At 37.6% G+C, this 10,290-nt stretch overlaps 1 protein-coding gene across 2 annotated transcripts; it reads right to left on the bottom strand.

Annotated features, from left to right (window-relative positions):
• Nucleotides 1-5,383: 5,383 nt before the first annotated feature.
• LOC131229039 (uncharacterized) lies at nucleotides 5,384-9,495 on the bottom strand. 2 transcript variants are annotated; one of them, XM_058224902.1, is made up of 3 exons: nucleotides 9,214-9,495; nucleotides 8,882-9,005; nucleotides 5,385-5,579 (listed from the first exon to the last, which is right to left on the bottom strand). In XM_058224902.1, exons 1-3 carry the CDS (start codon nucleotides 9,258-9,260, stop codon nucleotides 5,466-5,468), a joined length of 285 nt encoding a protein of 94 aa, XP_058080885.1. In that variant the 5' UTR covers nucleotides 9,261-9,495; the 3' UTR covers nucleotides 5,385-5,465. The 2 variants fall into 2 exon arrangements, with proteins under 2 accessions (XP_058080884.1, XP_058080885.1); XM_058224901.1 differs by lacking the exon at nucleotides 9,214-9,495 and having other exon boundaries at nucleotides 5,384-5,579; nucleotides 8,882-9,127.
• Nucleotides 9,496-10,290: the final 795 nt, after the last annotated feature.

The raw sequence follows: 10,290 nt of genomic DNA, 5'->3' as shown, positions 1-10,290 counted from the left end.
AGACCGTACACTCGTATAGACACAGTGGGTGCCTAACACCTTCCCTCTTTATAACCATGGTCCCTTAAAATTTTCAGAATGCAAACACAAAAGTCCTCGTAGGGCTAAGGATCTTCGATTTCTCAATCGTAAGCGCTTCTACAGGGTCTAACGAACTGTAAAATTGAAATAAATGGTTAATGGCGACTCTGGTCAAACATAAAACCCTCTTAACCCCAAAAGTCCTCGAGAAAGGCACCTCATGGAAAGTGAGTGGAGTCCCTCACCCACGATCCAACATCCACAAGGTTTAACATAGTGTGACACACCTAATGGTCGGGGTGGATTTCACCTTAACACTAAGGTGGAACCTACCTAGGCTGGGGCCAATTTTCCTGAAATTATATGAAATTACTTCCTCAAGATGGGAGTTGATTAGGTGAGATCCCGAACTCACTCATGGTGGTGTGGCCCTTATCTTTGAGTCCACCTTGATGTATGCATCTTATATCTAAGACGTCCATCCTTTTTATAGATCATTTTAGGGCATTATCCCAAAAGTGAAGCAGGTCCAATTATCAGGTGGACCATACCATAGAAAACAATGGTGATTGACCATTACTAGGCCATGAAAGTTTTGGATGGCAAATAAACATTGCAAAAACATTAAGGTGCGCCCTATGAAGTTTTTAATGGTAGGACTATTTCCTATAGTACGGTCCATTTGAAAATTGGATCTGCTTCATTTTTTGGATAATGCGAAAAATGGATGATAGCCTAGATATAAAATACATACATCAAGGTGGGCCTCATGGTAATGGCCACACCATCTTGGGTGAGGATGGGGTCTCACCTAATCTGCTCCGTGTCGAGACACCCCGTTGTCAACGTGACGTGTGGGGATTAACTCTTGTACAACACCCACCCTTTATTTTTTAGGGGGCCCACCATGATGTCTATCAAAGGTCCACTCTGACCATTAGATGTGTTATCCTATCTTATGTCAATGGCCTAAAAATCAGGACTATGTTTAAGGTAAGCCACACCAAGGGAAACAGTTGGGAGAGAGATGTCCACCCCTGATATTTACAATATCCACCGTGATGATTATATAAAATCCACTCCAACCATCAGATACAAAACTAAAACCTATGCCTTAAACTCCAAAATCAGGTCCATCCATAATTCCGATGGGTCGAATGGAGGGAAACATTTCGGAGGATAAGCGTTGTCCTGGTCACCTGAAACACTAATGGGCTTATTTTTGGTCCTTGGATGTAACGTGGGGTTATACACCTATTGGTCAGGGTAGATTTCATATAAACAGCATGGTGGAGCCCACTCAAGCTTGGAACCTGTTTTTTAGTTGTGAAATAAGTGTTCTTCTGATTTCTTTCTCTCCTCTGCTCTGCCCTTTTAAATTTGAAATTACGTTCTTAACCCTTAGTGGGCTGGGCTGGGCTGGGCTGGGCTGATGGGTTTTTAGACACCTCAGTCCAAGCCTGGTCCAGTTTAAAATTAGGATCAAAATCTAAGCCGGACCCTAGGCCTTGGGCCTAATATTCCAGCTCAAGCTTGACCCATTAACACCCTAACAAACAATCATAAATTTATAATAATTTCACATTGATTTAACTTGATTCACAACATAAAAAAGAATTATAAAAAAAATAAAAGTACTAATCAGATTAAAAAAACAGCCCAAAAACAAGCTAAGATATTGATTCCGGCTCAACTGATATGTTTTTCTTTGAAATATCGAAATCCATAGGAAATTGTTCTAGAGGTGGAGAAGAATCAAGATAAATCGATCTGGAAGGTTTTTCCAAAATTTCGGACTCATTCTCAATTTCCAGCTGCGTTACACAATTTTCAATGATAATATCGATACCAACTATTATATATTCACAAAGGAGAGAATATGTGATATATCACACAATGTCGATGCGACCCTTGAAATATCGCGATATTTCAACCAATAAAAAAAAAATTCTAGAAACTAACCATCCATGTGGTATCACCAAGGCATGATACTGATATTATCAGTCGATAATATAAATATTGCAAACGTAAACCACACATATACGTGATCCACGTCGGGTGGTTTGGGTACCTATTGGGCACACCTGGCCTGTTGACGCTCTATCGATACAAACATTTGATCGCTTAGATGGTTATAGTGAGAAGTACATGGAGGTGGTCTTTGTCTAAGCTGTCTGGACGTTGGTGGGACCGATGTGGCAATAACTCTTGAAGGAACAGGTGAATTGCTCTCTCCCATTGAGTGCACTGCCATGATCATCGTATCAGATATATATATATATATATATATATATATATATATATGGAAAAGGTACTATGCGCTCGACCTCACGATAAGCTACCGTGAGGTCGAGCTGTGTGGGCCCCACCGTGATGCGTGTCGACCATCAACACCATGCATTTGATGGGTCCACTCTAAATTATGGGATATCCCAAAAATCAGCCGTATACGGAACTCAGGTTGGCCATACCATTTAAAATCATGTGAAGACACCGTTAAAACATATAAAAGCACTTGGTGGGGCCCACCTGAGTTTTGAATGCTGCTAAACTTGGTCTGAACCCTCATACAAGTGGGAAACACATAATGGACGGGCTGGATTTGCAAACCACATCTCAGTGGGCCCAAAAAATGATTATGAATGTTTTAATGGTGCACGGCCCCTCCCCACTTTTGTATGTGTTGTGGCCCACACAAGTCACAGATTGAGTTGATTTTTGAGACCTAGGCCCATGATGGAATGGTGCATCTAACAAATGGGGTAGTTGTTCGAAACGCATCACGGTGGGGCCCACACAGCTCGACCTCATGGGACGAACTTGTGAGGTCAAGCGCATAGTACCTTTTCCATATATATATATATATATATATATATATATATATATATATATATATATATATATATATATATATATATTAAAGTCAACCAATGTTGCGGGCCTTGCACAAGTAGTTTTATCCCGCAGTAGAATGAAAGAGGGATGGAAAAGCCTTTATATTAAGTTTATCTTCCATTAATATGCGTTGGAAAACTAGAGAATGTCTTCAGAACATCTTCACATGCGGTGGCACTGTCATTGCGCAGTGCAGTGCGGTGCGGTGTGGTGGTGTGATGCCTTTGTCTTATTGATGTAGAGCGGGTCGCGGACACTTTCATGTCTAAGATGGATCAGAGAAGGCCCAATCAAAAGCAAAAGTCATCAAGACCGTCAGAACCTTAAAACAGGCATATCTCGCAAACCGGAATAAGTTACTCGACGTACCATATATGATTTTGAGGTAGGACGGGCTACTTTAGCCAACCAACCCCGCACAGCTAGGTTACCCACACCAAATTTGTGAGATTTCATCATATCCACAATCGAATTCAATGTTTATTTCCGTTTTTACTATTTTTAGTAAATTTTAGTTTGATTATAACTCTTCATCCGTTGGGCTGTAAGAGTTGTGAGTTGTGTCCAACATGAAAAGTGTGTAGAAAAATTAGGAGAATACGTGGTTAAGCCACATAAGATGCTACAAAAAATAAATTTACTATTTATAGTAAGTTACGAATTGTAGGGAGTTTTAGTTATAATTTAATTCTTAAACTTCTTCCTAGTCTTGGTATCCTTATTTAAATGGGTGTAGACTTGTTTATTTATCATTCAATTAATTTACGAATTTTCATGAATGCTATTTCTATTTTTTTGCTTTTTTCTCGTAGATTTGAGAAGTCTATGTGACGAGTCCAGAGAAGCTCTGACCTCATCACGTTCATCCATGCTTCACTTATGCATCTTTTTGTTCTATCTATTAGATGACATCATATGTGCATAATACTGCCACATATACACCGAAAGCCACCATATGCCGCCACACCTACGTTAATGTATTAGTGACTACCATGGGTGCGCTATGTGTGTAGAGTTATCTACTTGATATTCTCTTTAAAAGGATTTTTGTCTTATCATTTCAAATATACAACAACAATAACATTTTTAATATTCTTCTTCTTTTGTTCTTTTCTACTTCTCTCATGGGAGCCAAGTAGAGCTTCAAGTGGTTTTGATCATGTGTGAACTACATGCCGTCCATCATAGGGGTGAATTGTTGTATCTCAAGATTAGAGATGTTCAGACCCAGTGCATCGAGGATTTGATCCTTGTAGAGCCTCAGCTCTCCCTATTATTATTATTTTATTATTATTATTAATTATTATTATTATTAATTATTATTATTATTATTATTATTTGTCTCTGAATTTTTCATTTTGTGCTATACCTCTACTATTTTGAAACAAAACACATGCTTGACAGATGATGAGCTAATGGTAGGTAGAGATTGAATGGCCATAAAAAAGGAGAGAGCCTGAGGGGGGTAGATACCAGACCTATACATTTCTTGATAAAGAATGAGAGAGATGTGGGAAGAGGCTTGTACGAGGCTTGATACGCTGGTGCTTTGGAATTGTATACCTGACTTACAATAACTAAACTTGAACTGAATAAATTGTGAAACTCACTGTAGCTACGTGACACGCCCAGAAATAATCCTAAATATGATTTATGGACACTTGTCTGTTGAAATAAGACCTTTGGATATTTTTATTACTAACCGTCCAATAAATGTCCACCGAGCTGCTAGTCGGGTTACCAAATAAAAGTACTTTTGGGTTCATAATATATCTAAACTGAAACCCATAGTTTAGACATTTTAATTTGAATTACTCATACTTCGAGTATGAAATTTCTAAGTGCCCGCTTATCATCGATCACCATCTGCCGGAGTATCCAAGTTTTTCTCTTAAGCTATACAGTGTTAGTTACGTTTGAATTCCACTTTATGTTGCTAGAGATCACTCAACTTTTGACTACATGGCAAGTATGTGTGAGATCTGAACCGTACATCAGGTAGGCTCTAGCTTGGATGGGCGTTATGCCAAAAATTCACTACAAGAAGAAGGAACATTACCGGTGCTTTTAAGCGCCGCTAAAATCTATAAAAGCTCCGGCGTTTTATTTTCCTGGCGCTTGTGTCGGTAAAAGTTATACCGGCGCTAGTACTTTTAGTGGCGCTTGTCTGAGCGCCGCTAATTGCATACCCCTTACGGCGCTCGTTCTACATTGGCCGACGCTTTGGTGCTGTCAGTATTTCTGACAGAAGCGCCGGTATAAGCATCAAAAGCGCCGCAAAATTGTAACGAAGTGCCGGTGACAGCACTGTTTTTGAATACTTTTTCACAAAAAGGCGCCGCTAAAAGTCATTGTATAGATTTCAAAGGCCCCAGTAGGCCAATAATATTTATTTATTATATATAATTCAATTGAAAAACCTACATATTTTTAATATTTGAAAGATAAAAAATAATGCAATACAATTAAAACTGAATATTAAATAAAATTTATATTACTTCGTAATTAAAAAAAATATAATATTTATTACAATAAAATTAAAAATGGTCTCAAATAAATAAATAAATAAAAACAAATCCTCTATATGGTCTACTCGTAGCACGAGTGGCATCAAAAGGGTGAAGTGCTTGTAGGCCTAAATTCAGGCACAATTGATTAAAACCCTGCACACAAGAAGAAAAAAAAGAGTAAAAAAGTAGCATTCAACAAATTGATGCATGGAAAATAATTAATCATTTGATCCTATCCTTAAAAAGTCAAAAACTATCAAGGCAACAAATGTTGTAACTTGAATTCCATTACATCTATTGGCACTACATTGATGCATGTGTTTTATCCACGCCCGTCCATCCACATGCACCCTTCACACGTGACATTCAAGTGTACGCATGACCAATATGAGTGGTGAATCTGGTTCATTAATTACAATTCTATGATCTGCTTTAGGTGACATGGATGAAACGAGATGGTATCTAAGATGTGTTGAGAATCTAAGCAAGAATCTTCTACATAATGATCACAATAATAGTAGTAAAGGAACAGATTTAGAAAGTTGAGAATCTATTAGCATATACAACAACTCTCAATTTAATTACACTCTAATATTAAAAAAAGAAAAAAAATCAAAGAAAACCATTCCAAGATATCAAAGCATTACCTCATATATTGTCGGGGTAAATGAAAACCCACGCCTTATTTCTCTGCATAGATAAAGAAACAAGGTTTAAAAACTGAATCACCTGACAAACCAATGAAAAAGTGAAAAATTGAAGTTCATAAGAGCTGTTGGAGGCTTCTTACAGATAAATCACTTGCTAGCAAATGAAATTCCTGCTTTTGGCTAGCAAATGAAAAGGGGGAAAAGGTGGTAACTCATTTATAACTAGTAAATGATTTACTAGTATTTTAGGGCATCCAAACGCAGTAAATCATTTACAACTTGCCTCATTTACCATCATCCAAACGCAGTATAGCCGTGGCCTGGTTTTTTTGTGGAGCCCACCCATATGAATATGCACTTATTTTTTTCATTATCAACAAACTTATTGGCAGTGTGCTCCAACCTTTCTGAAAAAAATAAAAAATAAAAAATCTTGAAATTGCTTAGATGCTCGAATGTTATAACCCTTGTGATCATACCTCTATAAATCCATCCCCAAAGTTGACACCATTTCCAAAGTTATAAGCAAGGTGGCGATTGAGCAAAGCAGAGTTGAACTGGGTGAGGATGAATATCTTGTTTATGCCACGGTTGATGCAATTTCTCATAGGAACATCGATAAGCCAATAGCATCCTCCGATAGGAACCTAACATAAGATTGTGTTAGAATGCATTCTAAATTTTCAAAAAATTGAGAAGTGAGATTTTCAATTTAAACAAGTTACAGTTAGGTTTAATCATTTGTCATGAACATCAACCCTGGTGACCTTTAAATCAACGCTTTCACCCATACTTGGTACCAAAGCTTTATCTAGTGCCTGTTCTAGTAAGAGAAACCATGCAAACTAGCTTTGTACACCATGTTCTTCAGGAGAGGATGAAAATGCTGCTAAAATTTGGGATGGCATCACCACTGCCCCATGTTTTTCAGAAAAGAAGACAGTCTTGTTGATCATTGCTAAAAACTATTAATAAATCCATATCAAGTAAATATAAAACATGGAGTAAAAACAATTCAATGACAAATAGAACTGCAAGGCAGCCCATATCCAATTTTTTGGTGGCACATATTAGAAAACAATGTTACTGTCAGCATTGTGACAAATATCATTCAGATTTTGAAATATTGCAAGAAATACATTTGTGGGCTGAATTCATTTGTGGGCTTGGGAGTTGGATTAGAGCCAATATACCTTTCAAAAATAGGATCCAAAGGTTTATCCTGACTCAAATTTATGTTGGCCATGAGATGGTTGAGGAATTAGTTACTTACATATTGCCAAGGAGAATTAGAGATCCACTCCATCTAACAAAGTACGTGAACGGCATAGATCTCAAACATGTCACCAAGTAGTGGGACATAAGAGGTAACTCCCCACAACGCAGAATTCCAAACAATGCCAATTATAGAAAACCAAACCAAACTAATTATGTTTGAGAACCAATAGCAGAGATGTTGTAGAGATAGGGCCAAAAACAGAAAACTACACTTGAGTTGTTGAAGCATGAAGCGAAAGGTTAAGTACAGGATCAACGAATGGCCAGGATACAACCATGAGCTACTGGAAACATCCTCATCATCTTCATCATTTACTTCAGACTTCGACTTGTCAAATTCTTCCTCATCATCTTCATCTTCTTCATCAGCTTTAGCTTTTGCTTTGGATTTAGTTACTACTACAAGAGTACAACGTTTACAATCTATACAAATTTATACTGAAAAATATATGGCACATCCATGCTGAAGCTTGGCAGATCCCCATCTGAATTATTCAATAATGAAAAATATAGCCCATCCATGGATATGTATAATACTCTACATGTGACCTACATACTCATCTGAATGAAAAATACAACAATGAAATTAAAATTCCAAATGAAATCAGAATTCCAAATAAAGCCCAATTCAGCTACAAATTATAGATTGTTGTCATTCCAAAATTACAATTGGATATTAAGTTACAAAAACAATAAGCAGCACAAAAGAAAGCCAATGCTTACATGCTAAGGCAATTTACAACATGAGAAATCAATCATTTGGGTTGATTGATCAGAAGTACCTTAAAATAGGAACAATTCATAAAGAACTCACATTTAACAAAAAAAGCAAAAAAAAAAAACAAAAAAAGAAAAGCCTATAAAATAATGGCATGGCTCTGGATCATTTGGTTTTTATGATTTCAGACATATGGAGTATCCACAGTTAGGTATAATAGATGAACGGTTTGGATCTCATACATATGTGCCTTACGTACCTGACATAACTAAGATATTAGCATCTAGCACTGGATACTTGATGATTCATACAACAATGAAGCACTTTGGCATCTGCAAAAAATAAAATGACAAGTGGAATTCTGCATATTACTGGTTTGCATTGGAACAAATAACCAACCAAATGGACTATAAAATGAAAATTAAAGAATGAAACACATTGAAAGAATAAATTTTCATTAGTCAGAGGTTAAAACTTACAATTTCCCAAACAATCTTAATTTGAGGCCCTGCCCTGTCTAAAGATGGGCCCGTGGTTTGAGTTTGGATCAGTACATGTATGCCCATGATTTGAGCCTGACTTGTATTAGGTCGAAGTGTCATGTTACCTGTTACATGTGTGGCCAGTAGTTGTCAGATATAAACTTTAATTTGATAAGCTCTGTTAAAGAATATAGAATATAAATATCAATTGTTTAGGAAAAAGATGGACAACGAGAGCAGTCCAGATACAACCATTGTCAAAGGAAAGCAGCCCCAAGGCAATGTTCTAATAAAAACAATGAGGAGATGTAATACCACCAATCTCACCTTAAGATGCTCTGGAATGACGTACAATTCATCCTCTGCACTTTGTAAATCATTCTCAATATGATCTGTAGCATCAATGCTCTTGCCCCTTTTCTTTGCCAATTCTTGTTCAACATACTTCAACCTATAAACAAGAAAACATGGAAATATGAGAGTTGATACAAGTTGAAAGGAGTCAGTCGGTACAATTGGAGAAGTTAAGAATTCAGCACTCAACATTGGCAGACAAACAACGCCAACCATAACACAAATCGAACCAATAAATGCATTAAAAACACTGAAAAAAATTTACTTATGGAAACACGCATATCAAGAACTAAAAAAAAACCTACATTTGTCCCAGAAACTCCTGAAACAGCACTTGCCAGTCAATCAGCATCTTTCATTTCTTCTTTACACAATGGGCAATGCAAGCCATGTGATTTTCAGCTTCAAAATGAATGGTCAAAAGTGTAACAGCCAACAGTCCATAAACAATTGGAATAGGTTCACCGACTGTATGGGACTAGATGGAGAAGTGTTTGGATGCACAATCAAATTGAATTGAAATAATTAGTTCAATAGAGTAGAAATTAACAAAATTGCAATTGTTTAAGGTAGCCTTCAAATTGTAATTACAACTACTTCAAATTAACAAAATAGCTTACATGTCCCTGAGTACACTTGGCAGGGGGATGTTGAATCTTGATATGTGTAAGACCTGTGTCCTAGTCTGTACCATTCCATTGGCCTCCGCAATCCTTTCGGTCAACTTCTGACAACCTTTGCACCGTATCCGACGTTTGCGCATGATCCTAAACCAGGTCCCGCATACCGAAGTCGGCTCGAACCGAAACTTATATCATAGCGACAGCGCCGTTGCCGTGGTTCCAACGGCGTGACTTATCCACCGAACCGATACCCAGGCTAGGAGATGTGGACCTGCGTTCGTTTCGAAGAAACGCCGCGCTTTGCGAATATCGAGGGAATCTCTATGATATGTCTCATTAATCAATCAATCAATCAATTAAGTACACTCCATACCTCAAGTACAAGTCAAGTACAACAACCCATCCCCACCTTTTCAAAAGTGCACTCTCTCTCTCCCCTCACCATTCCTCTTTAACCAAAATTTCAACCCAACCCATACCTCTCCTTACAACCACCACTCCACCCATCCCTTCATCTATTAATTCTCCTTCCCCTTATTTCTTAAAAACTCTCTCCCAAGCAACAACACTCTCACATGTCCAAGCTCTCTCCCTCTCAAATGCCAAGTGTGGCCCACTTTCCCTACTTTCTCATCTCTCATCTCAACCGTTGATCCATCATCTACCACCATTAAAAGTGAAGATAAGGAGCCTAGAAGACCAAGGGAGCAAGAAGAAGGCTTAGAGGTGGGTGATCCACCATTGATTTTAATTTTTGGG

The sequence above is a fragment of the Magnolia sinica genome, chromosome 16, assembly GCF_029962835.1.
Source record: "Magnolia sinica isolate HGM2019 chromosome 16, MsV1, whole genome shotgun sequence".
In the NCBI taxonomy this organism is placed as follows: Eukaryota; Viridiplantae; Streptophyta; class Magnoliopsida; order Magnoliales; family Magnoliaceae; genus Magnolia; species Magnolia sinica.
Note: the sequence above shows the minus strand (reverse complement) of the source record. Positions and strands in the feature narration are given on the sequence as shown.